The sequence below is a fragment of the Parus major genome, chromosome Z (genome assembly GCF_001522545.3).
Source record: "Parus major isolate Abel chromosome Z, Parus_major1.1, whole genome shotgun sequence".
NCBI lineage: Eukaryota > Metazoa > Chordata > Aves > Passeriformes > Paridae > Parus > Parus major.
This window is the reverse complement of record NC_031799.1, coordinates 37,752,993-37,767,390: the sequence shown is the minus strand read 5'-3', so window position 1 is coordinate 37,767,390 and position 14,398 is coordinate 37,752,993. Positions and strand designations below refer to the sequence as shown.

General features: G+C 39.7%; 1 protein-coding gene across 12 annotated transcripts in view; it reads right to left on the bottom strand.

The window, feature by feature from the left end:
• Positions 1-364: 364 nt before the first annotated feature.
• Positions 365-14,398, bottom strand: part of AOPEP (aminopeptidase O (putative)) — a 204,205-nt gene continuing 190,171 nt past the window's right edge. For 4 of the 12 annotated variants that reach the window (XM_033520368.1, XM_033520370.1, XM_033520369.1 and 1 more), the window contains 3 exons: positions 12,775-12,861; positions 9,975-10,119; positions 6,261-7,719 (listed from right to left, as the gene is read on the bottom strand). In XM_033520368.1, coding sequence (XP_033376259.1) covers positions 9,979-10,119; positions 12,775-12,861 — 228 coding nt within the window. In that variant the 3' untranslated portion in view covers positions 6,261-7,719; positions 9,975-9,978. Of the gene's footprint in view, positions 4,030-6,260; positions 7,720-9,441; positions 9,577-9,711; positions 9,805-9,974; positions 10,120-12,773; positions 12,862-14,398 lie in introns of those variants that run through there. The other 8 variants (XR_004500435.1, XR_004500434.1, XR_004500436.1 and 5 more) reach the window with 8 other exon arrangements.

The following is a 14,398-nucleotide window of genomic DNA, read 5'->3' as shown; positions in this document are numbered from 1 at the left end:
AGCAGGGCTTTCACAGAACCAGGGCCTTTTCTGCTTTCCACAGAGCCATGCTGGGGAGGAATTTGGGGGTGCAAGGAGGTTGGGACAGGACACAGCAGGACAGGTGACTCAAACTGACCAAAGGGATAGTCCAGACCATATGACATCATGCTCCATGTACAAAGTGGGGGAAGACACAGGAATGGGGAACATTTGAAGTGCAGTGTTTGTCTTCCCAAGGCACCATTACATGTGATGGGGCCCTGCTGTCCTGGAAATGGCTGAACACCTGCCTGCCCATGGGAAGCAGTGAATTAATTCCTTGTTTTGCTTTGCATGTGTGTGTGGCTTTTGCTTTCTCTATTAAACTGTCTTTATCTCAACCTCTGAGTTTTCTCACATTTATCTTTCCAGTTCTCTCTCTGATCCTGCTGAGGGGAGAGTGAGCAAGCATTTGCATGGGGATTGGCTGCTAGGGTTAAACCATGACAAGGAAAAAAAAAAGTTCAGCAATTATATCATATAATTGCATTTTTTTAATACTCAAACAGGAACAATGTTTTCCCTCAGCTAAAACTGGAAGCTTATTAAAAAGCCTTCATGTATAGTCAAAAGCAACAGGAGATTATAATGCAAACAGGGCTTGATGGGTTTCAGCACAAGTGGTGGCAATTACAAAATATTAATGCCAGTTTTGCAGGGTAATATTGCCATATTATGAGGAAAAAGATGGCTGTAGGGATAAGGGGCAGTGTGGTTCCCTACGTTAGGGAACAATAAAAAAAAAGTAAAGTACTTTTCAGGTGTAAAACTGAATAAATCTGAATGAATCTTTAATTGGTCATGCTTGGCAGTTAAACAGGTGAGTTTCAGGCGCACCAAGAGACAGATGCAGACTGGAGTAAGACAGTTGCTGAGATATTTTAATTTTTAGTTCTATTTTACCTGGAAGAGTTGACTGTAAGGAGGTACAGCTGTAGAGCAAGTAACTTTCACTACCAAATATGAGAACAAAGTGGGGCAATGTTCCTGTGAAGAAACGACTTGAGGTTAAAAACGAAAGGATGTTTTTTTCTGTGTGGTAGATGATGAGCACTGTCCTTTCAGGATTAAAGATGAAGTTAAAAATGTTATAGGGCCAAGCACCAGCTTCTCAAACTAGGCTGTTTAGATCCAGTCAGGATGGCTGGGGTTGATGCCAGTGGCAAAGCAGCCAAAATTGGCCCATGAATAAAATGTCTCAGACTGAGTTTCAGAAGAGAGCTCCAGTGCTGAGACACCAGTCCCAACAAGCCCAGAGGAAAAGCCTGGATTGTGAGAAGGAGGCAGTTTTCAGATGACTAGAGCAAGCTACATTAACTAAAAGGTCCAGCTGCTGCTCAGGGGCATGTGAGAAGACAGCAGAGCTGCCATCTCTGCAAGGGGGCAATGCAGGGTTTTTCAGGTTGTACTGTGGGCATTACTATTGGGTTACTGTGCTAAGCTGAAGTGGTGTCAGTTGAAAACTAAGTTCCGCTTTCTGATGATCATGCAACAGCAATTTTTAACAGAACTGCAATTTCTGCATGCTTTCAGGTAACAGAGCAATTGCCTGCTGTTCTTCTGGAAAGCAGGTATAAGCAGCAGGAGTCAGGACCTTAATTTGAATTCTAAATTTTGTGCAGAAAATATGCAGTTAGTTTAAATCACAGCAAATGGACAAATGGAGTTAGTCTCCCAAAGACTGTGCAAATGTCTTGATTTCTTTAAGCACTGCTATATAAGCACTGACATAAAATGTCAGCCTAAAAGCTGGCTAAGATTTTAAAATAAATTTTCCAATATATTGTGTCCAAAGAAACAAACCAGCATAGCCATATCAGTATATATTTTCACTTTACATTTTGTTTATGTGCCTAAATTCAGTACGCTTGTGAAATTCTAGATAAGTCAGGCTCCTCTATTTGGTTGCTTCCTTGTCCTTTCTTGCAATTTTTTTTCTTCTGACTAGTCTGGGCATCAGCAGTTGAGGCCAAGAAGGGAAATGAGTCTATTCAGATGTCTGGTGAAATCTTTGACTGTTAGAGAAGACATCAGACATGACTTGTGAATACTGGGAACTGTGTAGTCAGCACAAATGTAGATATTTCATAGCTTTAAAAGACTACAAGATACATTATGAAGAAGACCAGAAGATGAATTATTTTATTTTCTTTTTAGATATTAAGAATTAGTTGTTGAATAGGGTTTTCAGTGATTTAGAGTATGGTTTTGTGCTCAGTATATGGGCTTTTTTCATGTTACTCTTACCTTAGTACATTATTACGTGAGTGTTTTTTCAAAATAAAATACCATTAAGTTGCTGGTGAGAGTTTGAATAGCCTTAGATATTTCATACACTACTTCTCTTAAATCATGTGTACTGGAAGTGAGACCTGCTGCAGCATGCACATGTGCCAGCTGGCACTTTTCCTGCAGCACAGGGCCTGGAAGGTGTGGATTTTCCAGATATTTACAGTCCAGTTTCTGCATGGAAAGAATCAACTCCAAACTAATAGAGCCTTTGGAACATAATGGCTCATGATAACTCAGCTGCTTGTTGATTCATACAAAAGCACCATGGTTTCCTCCCACATACCTCCCTATACAGAGGAGCCTGCAAACCAACACTTAAAATTTCCTGTAGTACAAATACCAGTTCCCAAGACTTTGATCAGCTGTGGAGATGAACTGGCTGGCTGCAGTGCTCCACATGATACATTTTAATGGTCCATGTAACTTTTTTGATAATGTCCTTTTTATATGTCAGAAATCCTTGGGCTCCTTACCCCTTGTTTCCCCAAGCTGCCCATGTGCTCAGGCTGCATATCTGATCAGACCTTTGTTTCAAGATCTTTTTCCTTCCCTGTTTTGTGTGAGGCATGGACAATAGGGTACAGCTAATTCCCTCCTAAAGGAGAAATCACAGAGACAGCAGCAGCTGCAAACACCTCCCAGCAAAGCTGCAGACAGAAAACAGCTGTCAGCAAAAGGGTGTGTTTTATTCTGTAGTTGCAACAGAAAGTGTATGGCAAGGAATGAATGCATGCCCACCGAGGGGCCACCTGCAGGACCACCCCCTTGTTATGGTCTGCCTTTGCTCTGAAAAGTAAGCAGCACAAGAAAGTAGGTGATGATCCTTGCCTAACTATATGGATACAGTTTTAATTTTTCATCTGAGATTCATTTTCAGAGCTAAAAGGTACATCCTGAAAAGAATCACCAAGATCCTAACTAGATGTTGACCTGGTGAAGAAAGTGGGAGATTCTCCAGCAATGGGCTTTCTAATGCTATTCAGACTAAAATTACTGCTATGTTTGGAAAGGACTGAATTAGGGATGGGAAGAGCAAAAAAAGAACCTACAAAATGCTGTATTATATTCAGAGGGGGCTGCCTATGAAACATGTAAATGAAACCTAAGGGCAAGGGCATACCTATATAGAAGCCTGTGTTGTTGTAGCCACATACAGTCATAGAATACAGTGAACTGGACCATTGGGTGCATCTCCTAGATGGAGGTGTCGTTTGGAAAGACATGACTTCCTGTAATGATTTAGTTACAGGAAGTTTGGAAATAGATTTTTTTTGTTGTTGTTGACTTTTATTTACTACAGTTAGATTCTGCAACATTCTTCTGTCAGTGACTCAATACAGAAACACCCACCTTGAGAGAAAATTGTGAATAAAATGAACAATAATGTTTGTTGGTTTTTTCTGTTAGGCTTTTGTTAGGGCCTGTTAAAAGCTTAATGTGCAGGATCTACTGCTCCAGCTGGATCCTTGAAAATGTATGGGGCGTGATAGGATTCACCCAAGAATCCTTCAAGAGCTGGCTTATGTAGTCACAAAATGTTTCTTCTGAGTGGTCTTGGGAATCCAGAGAGGTCGCAGGTGACTGGAAGCTGGAAACTATTGTCCTGATTTTCAAGAAGGGCAGGAAGGAGGACCCAGGAAACGACAGGTCTCTCAGTCTCACTCCAGTGCCTGATAAAGTTATGGAGAAGTTTATTCTGGGGATACTGAATAACACCTGAAAGACAAAACAGTCATTGGTCACAGCCAGCACAGCTTCAGGTGAAGAAAGTCCTGCTTATCAACCTGGTTTCCTTTCATGACAAGGTGACCCAGCTGACCAAGGGAAGCCAGTAAAGCCTTTGAAGCTGTCTCTCACAGGATCCTTCTGGACCTAATCTCCAGCCCACAGCTGGATAAACACATGCTGGGATGGGTGAACAGCTGGCTCACGGGTTGGGCACAAAGGGTCACAGTGAATGGGGTGACATCAGACTGGGAACCTGTCACTGGTGGGGTTCCACAGGGCCCCACCCTCAGCCCTCTGCTCTTCAACATCTTCATAATGACCTGGACACAGGACTGGAAGGGATACTGAGCAAGTTTGCAGATGATATTAAACTGGAAGGAGCTGTTGACTCCCTCGAGGGCAGGGAGGCCCTGCAGAGAGACCTTGACAAATCAGGGGTCTGGGCAATCACCAACCACATCAAGTTCAACAAGGAAAGTGCTGGGTTCTGCAGCTGGGATGGGGCAGCCCTGGATGTATGGACAGACTGGGGAATGAGACACTGGGAAGCAGCACCATGGAAAGGGACCTGGGGTTCCTGGTCAATGATGTGTTAAACATGAGCCAGCAGTGCCTTGGCAGCCAGGAGGGACAACCCTGTCCTGGGGGGCATCAAGGGAGGGGATTGTCCCTCTCTGCTCTGACCTGGGGTAGCCTCACCTCCAGTGCTGGGGGTTTTGCTATAAAAGGAGCAGCTGAGGGCATTTGGTCTGTTCAGCCTGGAGGAGACTGAGGACAGACCTCACTGCAGTTACAGCTTCCTCACAAGGGGAAGAGGAGGGGCAGGCACTGATCTCTTGTTTGTGGTGACCAGGGACTGGACCCCTGGGAATGGCCTGAAATTTTATCAAAGGAGGTTTAGACTGGATATCAGGAAAAGGTTCCTCACCCAGAGGGTGGCTGGGAACTGGAACAGGGTCCTCAGGGTGGTGGTCACAACATCTGACAGTTCAAAAAGTGTTCAGACAATGCTCTCAAACACATGGTGTGACCCTTGGGGATGGTGCTTTACCAGGACTTGTATTCAATGATTTTTACGTGTCCCTCCCAATTAATCTTATTCTGTGATTCTGTAAATAATTATATGGCTCACTTCCAGTGCTTTGACATGAAGGAATTTAAGGATTCAGAAGGAACTAAGGGTAATGTTTGTATTGTGTTAATGACCCTACTAAGTAATACATACATGAGTCTCCTATGATCTCTGATGAGTTATGGTGACAGTAACTGTTCAATGCCACCTTCAACTTTCTTCTTAATCTGGAGCCTCACTCGTTTTCATAATGCTCGGGTTAGTAACAAAAGGCCCTATAAACCCTGATGAAGGGCCCTGCTTCTTGCCCTTTTTTTTTTTTTTGGTGTTTGTGTTTCATTTTCTGTTCATTTTCTCAGTTGCTACCATGCATGATGGGTCATGAAGTTGTGGTAAGGAGAAACGTTCAAGTTAATACTGCTGAAGCAGAGTGTAAGAGCTGAAGCAAACAAAACAAACTACTGATGTGCTCAATATTAAAAAAAAAAAGGGCAAGTTTTGAAAGAAGGAAAATTCAGTGATATTTTAAAATGCATGTAATATCTTACTTGTCCTATAGTTTTAATAGTACTAGCTTTGATAGTACTGAAGAAGCTTACGATGTATTTAATTTCTGCATATTTTGTACAAGAGTCTTATCCAGCTCTACATTTTTCCTACACAATGGAAAAGGCAAAAAGGAAGCTGGTTTCCTTTGCTGGCCTTTGCAGAAAAAAACCTGTGAAATGAAGCGTAACTGTTCTGAATGGGATCCTGTAATAACTACGTCTGTGAGTGTCACTACATTACAAGTCATTGTGGTGTCTCAGCGCCTTCCTGGACAATTCCCTAACTCTTCCTGCATTTGAAAGAACTTGCTGAGTGTCCCTTAATTCAGGTTTTGACACTCTATGCCTGCAAAGGGAGAGGTCAGAAAATGTGACGTGAAAGGGAACTGTACTCTTTGTACTGAAGACACTTTTGAGGCAGGCTTTTACTTCAGATTCTGAGCCGAAGAACTTTAAGAAAGAATACCCCATTTATTTTTTTCTCATTAACATCCCTTAAGTAATGAGTTCCAGGTGCTTTTCTCCTGCTGCAAAAGCATAAATTGAGTCATTCCTCTTCCCAAGTTTTTTAATGTTGAACCACTGTGCAATGGAAACACTGTATGTACTTGAAAAAAAATAATTTATTTTTACAAGAGGATTTGCTATAAAACAGTAGAGTACAAGGAAATAAGTTCACAGATTTTTGTGGTTTAAATTCTTACTTCCTGAAAGGAACAATTATGGTGTCTTCTAAAAATGTAAAGATTCATTGATCAGGAAAAAAGACATACACTTGACATATCACTGCAAAAGAAACATCACAAAGGTATGAAAGACACTAAGACACTTTAAGAAAATGGGAGGCCTGACATTTCTGGCAAAATTTAACCTAAACATGACAGAGAGAGCATGATGATCTTTGTTTCTTCTTCAGTTCCATCCCAGCACCAGGATGATGGCAGGTAACTCTCCACAGTGTATTTCTGCTCCTATCTAATCTTATGAGTCCCACCCCAGCCCCTGTTGATTTTATATTGAGATTTTTAAAATATGACATAAAAGTTACAAACAAAATTTTAAGTACACAATACAGTTTCATCCTTTTTCAGAATGCCCAAATTAATAAAGCTGTTCAAAACAAGAATCTTTGGCATCTGCAAACCAGAATGATTGTATTACCAAAGTACAAGGATAAATCCCAAGATTTTTATAGAAAATAATTACTTAAAGCCAGACTAACACGTGTGTGTTTGTGTAGTTTGTTTTGTGTGCATGTGTTCTCAGTTACAGTGAGCCTCTAGAAATACAGAAAGGTAAATATTTTTGTCAGCTGATTGTTTTAGTAGTCACATAATCCTTCCTTTGATGTCCTGGGTCAATGAAATCCTAGTACCATCAGGGTTTAGTAGAAGATCTATTAAAAGAGTTGTCTGTGATCTTTCCTGCAATGGAAACAGCAGTAAAGTAATAAAGTTATTACTCTGTCACAATGCAGGGATATCTGTGCATTCTTGATTGCCTCCCCAAACTGAGTTATTTTTTAGATTACCAGTAGAGTATAACTGTAGCTACAGAGTTAACAGTGATTTCTTTAGCTTCCTAGAGCTACCACAACAAGGTCTGGAGAAGACAAGGAGTATCCATGGTGGAAGCACTAAGTCTCTTGTTTATTAGCAGGTTACTCTGAAAATAATGTTGGAGGAGAGTTACCAGAGCAATACTGTGTGATGTGCTACATATCCACATACCTTCTCATCTTTAGCCAACAGTCCTCTTAAACAGTACTGAGGTAGCTTTTCCACCTTAGGCCATTTAGTGTCTAACATTAGGATATCATAATATGTACTGATTCATTTTTAGAGAGAAAACAGCAACAATATTTCTCAAATGCTCTTAGGAAACGTACATCTTTTTTTTTTTTTGCTCTAGGGCTCGACTCCTGTTCCTGCTGAACTGAGCCAGTGTGTAAAATCAGAACTGATATCAGCTCAGTAGGCACCGGAGGACGGGTCCATCAACAGCCTGGAACAACAGCAGCAGCCATAAGTTGTTTCCGACTGGAGCTGCCACCATTTCCTGCAAACGACACACAGTGCTAAGCTAGAACTGCAGAGAGATCATGACAGCATCCATTAAAGAGAAGACTATAAAACAAAGGCTTTATTGACAATTTCAGTTAAAGTCACAAACATTATTTCCTCTGACCTTCAGGATAGCATGGTAACCAAATTACTGTAAGCAATGGCTTATATTTGCAATCAGACTGAGAACTTAAGAAGTACTGTTTATTCTCAACTAAAACTAAAAGTCTTTGGTCCTTCCCAGGTTGCCTCTGCCTCTTATTCTTCATACACTGAACCTCGGACAAATGCACTCATCGCAAATCTGCCTGTTCAGCAGGAAGGGATCTCAGCCAGCAAATGCTCTCTGCCCTGCAGAGAGTCTCCTCTCCCTTCTCTTCAGGTGCAGAACTTAGCCACTGTGAACAAAGAGGAAAACAATCACTGTTCACCAATCAGCTAAGCTCTGCACCTCGCCAGAGAGATCTCAGTCTCAGCAGAGATAGCTTTCGGAGGAGGTTCTTCCATGATGCTCTGCTGCTCTCCTCTGTTTTTGGTGGGTTTGGGGGTTTGTTTCTTTTTTTTTTTTTTTTCTTTTTGTTTGGGGGTGAGGGTTGGTGTGTTTTTTGTTTGTTTGTTTGATAGATGGAGAGGATTCCACGCTGTGCACACATCAGACCGTTAATGGTGAGTTTCATGCCAGCAGCTGTGGTCATGGCTGTGTGGTAATCCCTGGCAATGTGATTTTAATCTTAAGTCACAAATCATCATGCCAGGAACCCAAACAGCCATAACATTAAAAGAAAGCTGTGCAGTCACACAGAATATTGTGCTCAGTATCTTTAGATTTTATGTTATAGCTCACCATGCACTTCCACTCTGTCTGTAAAGTCAAAGGGGTAATTCTAGGCTACTGCTAACACCTGCATACCACGTAAATTTCTTGTGCTAAATACTTACCATTGGAAACTTTGATTTAGAAATTTTGATTTTATTGTTTCTGACCTTCAGACAATCAAAGACAGATTAAGAATTGCTGAACATAACTCAAAATTCCTGCGAATCCTTGATAATTGAGGATACACAAGAGAGTCCTTCTAGTCCTGACTATTTAAAAGGTGTCTCTCCTACCCCACAACTGATACCCAGCCACTCTACAATCTGATCTACCTTTCCCAAAAAAGTCTTCTTGGCAGGCACAGTTCTTGTCTATACAGAAGAACAACATGGCTTTTCATAATCAAACTTGCTTTCATAGTATCTGTCATTGGCTGTATTTCCTAAAAACATAGCAAAAAACACTACAAAATCAAGTGGAACTCACAAATACTGCTAGAACATGAGAAAATTACAATTTTTGCTTGGTAGCAATTAGGTGACAATGTTTCTGCTAAATTAGAAGGCTGAATTTTGATACCATAAATTAGCAGTAAAGTTTTGTTAACAACCAAGGCAATCAGAATGACTGATGTGATTAACCAAAAATCTGAGATATGCTGTACTGGAAGAAACTTTCATACAAATCTTTTTGGGTTATATGTTAGAGATGCATGTGCAGACACTGTAAGGCTACCTCCAACTGTTCAAACAGAGAACTGAAAAATGTCTTTCCAAATTTATAGCCTGCGGCACTCTTTATTCCATAAATATTTCTTGCAATTGTGGTTCTTCTCTGCTGATTCCTCTCCCTTTAACTTCAAACAAGCTAGCTTCTTTGTTTTAAGGCTACTTTTCTTACCTCATAATCAATCTTCAATACCCTTAACACAAAAACATCTGAATTATCAGCTTGTTCTCACATGATTCATATTTGCTTCCAGCCCAGTTTCGTATTTCCACTGTGGGATCAGGCTCTTTTCAAAGACTGTGCTGCCTGTCAAGTACACATGCAGCTCTATTAAACAGAAATGCTCCCTGCACAATTGAAATTTTTGTAAGCAGAGTTAAGAATACAGAATGGGAAACAACTGTAGGCAGAGCCTGGCCTTCTTAGGCCATTTGGACTTACAGTTGCCTCTTGTACAGTCCATTACAACAAAGCCATTCTCCACGTTCTCCAGTTTTGCCTACATGTATGTAACTCACTGCTCCTGCAGCTGGGCTTAAGAAAAAGAAAAAAAAAAAGCCAACAAGATATGTAACAAGAGTTATTTCTCAGCCTAAGTAGTCGCAAGCTGTATGGTATGCCAAAGTTTACCACATTCAGTGAGATCTGCATATTCTTTCTCTATGAAGCAAATTCAGGGTGTTGGGATTAAAATGAAAAATCACCTTTTCAGAATAACATCTCTGCCACCACTTTGGCTGAGGATGCATCCATATGTTCTTGTGCTGCAGCAAAGCATTTCCGTGCAAGTTCTTGTTGTTTTGCATCTTCATTCACCATTAATTCACCGTAGAGATACACACCCATGGCCTGAAAGAGGAACATAATACACAGGCATCCCACCACCAATTATAACTAGTTAGCTGTTTTTTTGCCACTGACCTCCTAGTACTCATTTAAACTAAAAATGAAACAAAATAGACAACGCAAAATACAGAAAATACCATTTACTCTCTAATGCCTATTCTCCCCCCCTAAAAAAATCTTAGCTTTTTCTGTGTCTCTTTAGCCTAAAGGTGGTTGTCTATAAGCTGTGTTGACGATGTAAAAACAAACTATTAATGTATGAGTTCTGTGTTATGGCACGACAAAAAAATCATTCCTCACTCCACTTTCCTTGCCACTTTTCAAGTTGAATACTGTTTTCTTTTACCCACTACCTGATTTTTTTCCAGATGCCCCTTAAGGAAAAAGCTTCTCCTTCCTTCAACAGGATACACATTTTCTTTCCAATTGTCATGTTTACTCACACATCCATGAACAAAGACTGAAGTACTCCACTCCAAAATTCCCATTTGGCAATTCTGTAACTGGACATCAGCTGTATATGGTCATGTTTGTGTTTGACTCCCATTGTATCAGAGATACAGCTTAACATGCATAAATTCTGTCTGGGTACAAAGGCAGACTTTTCCTAACTACTTCGTCTGGACATAGCAGCTATAAAAAAAGGTAATGGGGCTCCTATAGGGAGATCTCGGCCCCTTTGACCACTGCCAACAAAGCTCTGGCCAACTTAACAGGAAACATATTGAAGATCATCTTTATTTTTTCTGATGATACATTTTTTCCAGCTAATTACAGGAATTCAGTAAATGTTAAAACTGCACTTACCAAAATAGGATTACACATGTGACAAAATATTAGCATCTTAGCATGCTTAGAATGACTTTTCCAGTTATTGTTTGGACACTTGCAGGAATGGAAAAATTTAGATAGCATTGAGAAAATACATTTTTTAATGCTATTCTTTGCACTTTCTAGCATTGGCTGGTGGGCCTTAAAAAACCCGTCAGAAGAGAAGTTCTCTTCTCCAGAAGAGAAATTTAAAGTTTAACAATGACTGAAATAAAAGGAGAAAGTCTCAGAGTGGCAGAAACTCCTTGCCAATTCCCTAAGCATGCTCTGACACCAAGAGAACCAAAACCTCAGATTTCCACGGTTTGCAGCTGTACCAAGGTCTGGCAGCCACACAAATGGCCTTGGAGCTGGGCTCCAGTTGCTCTCATTGAGAATTTTTTAAATGGTGAGATTTTCTTACTATAAGAATTACCTTCTCTACCCAGCATTAATAATTCTCCCCTAGGCCTAAACATTAACATGCAGTAAACACACTGCTGTTTTGTAGAACTTTGAAGGATTTAAATAGCTCATTTGCATTTTTTCCTGGACTTTTAAAAAAGCCATGTTACATGATCAGTACAGACATGCAACAGCTCTAATTTAAATAGTAATCACACCAGAAGCTGTTTGTACCATTAACTGTATGCACTGTTGAAGTAAATGAAATGAAGATTACATAAAAAAGTTGCAAAAATTATTTCCCTATACTGCAGAAAATGTCTTTATTTGGCATAATAGCTATTCCAAACATAATGCAATTCTGTGTGGTTTTATCAACTCAAGGGTTCTTCGAATCCCCAGGTTCTGCTGGTGGTTATCTCTATCCTTTCACAGAATACAAATATGCTCAATATATATAACTCCTTATACAATTTTGTTCTTTTATGTCCTTTTTGTTTGTTTGTTTTAATACAGAACTTGCCAAGAGCTCTGGGGCCTGTTTATTGGCTGAGATATAAATAGGAGGTATACTTCTGAGCTAGAAGAAGGCATGACAAACTGCAATAATTCAATTGTGCTATGTTGCCTGGAAGCACAAAACCCTCATTGGCTGTAAATAGCTTGTTCATTGTCAGCATAAAAGGTAAAGGCATTAATATCTTGCCTAGATTTTGATGTATCTTCACCATTTTATATTTTTTAAACCTACATTTAAATATTTAAGAATCATCCTAGGCAGGGAGTATCTTGATTTTACAGAGTTTATAGTGAATAAAGATAAATAAAAGTAAAATAGAAAATAACAAGGCAGAGGTACAATTAGAATTCTAAATTCACAATGGCCAAAATAAAACACCATGTTAAGGGAATTATGTATGTCCAGCCTTTTAAGGCCTTCACAACCCAGAAAATACAGGGTAGCATGTCCCTAACCATGGGGAGGCTAGCATTCCCTGGATGTACACTGTTGTGCTATAGTACTTATGGCCCTCATCTTCAAAACTGAGGTTACCACAGCACCACTGCTTTGCACCTACCTCGTACCTGCATTGGCATTCACAGCCACACCTACCTTCCTCATCCTGCAAAAGAAACCTGCTGAGAAGTATATTTCTAGCATCACTCCTCCCTCTGGCTTAGATAAAATGCAAGCAGAGAAGGAATTCTATTTTATTTCACCACTTGATAAAAGATTAGCATGTTTAGGTGGAGTTGAATACTCCTACCCTGGGTGGCTTCCTTAAATTACTATGTTTAGGGGACCACAGAAGAACAAAATGAATACATAGCCAAGTTTTTGACAAACTGCAGCAAGAAAATATACTAATTTATTTTTTTTTAATTTCAGCATAAGGGTGTTGAAAAATTTATTGTTTTCAATACTAGTTAAATGTAACTTACCTGATCCTCTCTGAGGAATCTCTCGATGTCTCCATACCCAGGCTCATATTTGTGTTTAATGACAAGTTCACACCATCGGTGACGAACCTTCGGGAAGAAAAATAATACTAGGTAAAAAACAATCAAACAAACATTTTTAAATATTTTATCTGTTCGGGTGCTGATAATATATCCATACCAGTTTGGCTTTTTCATCTTTGTTGGGTTTGTATCTTTTGGCAAGTTGCAGCCTGGCAGGTCAGTCAACTGGACAGAGGAGCCAAAGCTCTGTGCACCTCAGCCTGGGCTTTGGAAACCCAGGGTGCCCAAAAACAAACTCCTGATTCTGTGCTAGAAATTAACCCAGATCAAAGCACACGGCATCTTCACTGCCATTGTTTCCAGTCTTGACTTTCCTTCTTTTAAGTTAGGCTAGAGGTTATTTCTTTCTTATTGTCAAAAGGGGGTGTGGGGGGAATGGCAGGAAACAGAAATTACCACTGCAGTGGTCTGGAGAAGCCACAGAATATAACTGATAATATCCCCTATGTAACCCCTTGTTTATCATACAAGTCATAAAAAGGCTTAAATGTAATTCTGTACCAATATTAAATCCATGCCAAAAAGTTAGATATCAACCCATGAAGGAAGGAACTTTCACTTAAATGAATCAGTTCTGCTACTAACAGATTTTAAGCACATTGTTAAGCATTTAAAATTCATCTGCATTTAAAAAGATGATGTTCTACCAATACACTTTGATAAAAAGTTACTGACACACCGTAACAAAGTTTTCTAGCAAATTTCAAGTGAAAAAATTGTTTAACTTAAGTAGTGTGAACATGAATTATATGTTTTGTCTTTACATTTTTGACTTTAGCCATTCTTGTGGCATAAGCGTAATCTTACCCTCCAGCAAGGCTTGCCTGATTGCAGGCAGTGATCAGCCTAACATTTTATATTCCATTAGCCATTCAGCACAGATAGTAAAGGAAAACAGTTAAGTGGCTTCTATCTCAGCCTTTTCTCTCACCATCTTTCAAAAGACAGTGCACCTAATGGAAATCACCTTTCATAGTAAGACTAAAATGTTAACATTTTTAATAGTTTTCAAAACTGAGTCCAAATTGTGCTTATGTGAAGTAGCCAAATATGAACCTTTGTCTGAATGACAGATGTAGTGATAACATTGAGAACTGAAGACAGAAAGGGAAGATGAGGAAAAAGACACTGTTGCTTTTGGAAATAAGGTTTTGAAAATAATTTTCTCCCTGCCAACTTTATAGATCCGGAAAAAAATTTACAGAATTATGTTACATTAGATGTTAATCCTATTAGCATAATGACAAGTGATAAATGACCACAGGTCCTGTGTACTTGATACCTCTTTTCAGCTGACCCCTTATACAAAATAGTTTGAACACACCTGATGAAAATAAAAAGCTGTGAGGTTTTGGGACTGGGTGAGTTTTGCACTTGCTGCATTTAAGATACTGAATAGCAACAGTGCTGTGCATGATAGGGAATAATTGCTGTCTCTTACAGCTTTTTGCTGACAAAATAGCAGCTGTTAAGATTCCTGCTAGTGGAACCAGAGCTAAATTTACAAAAGAAACAGCTTTCCAAGATTCAACTCACTTTGCTG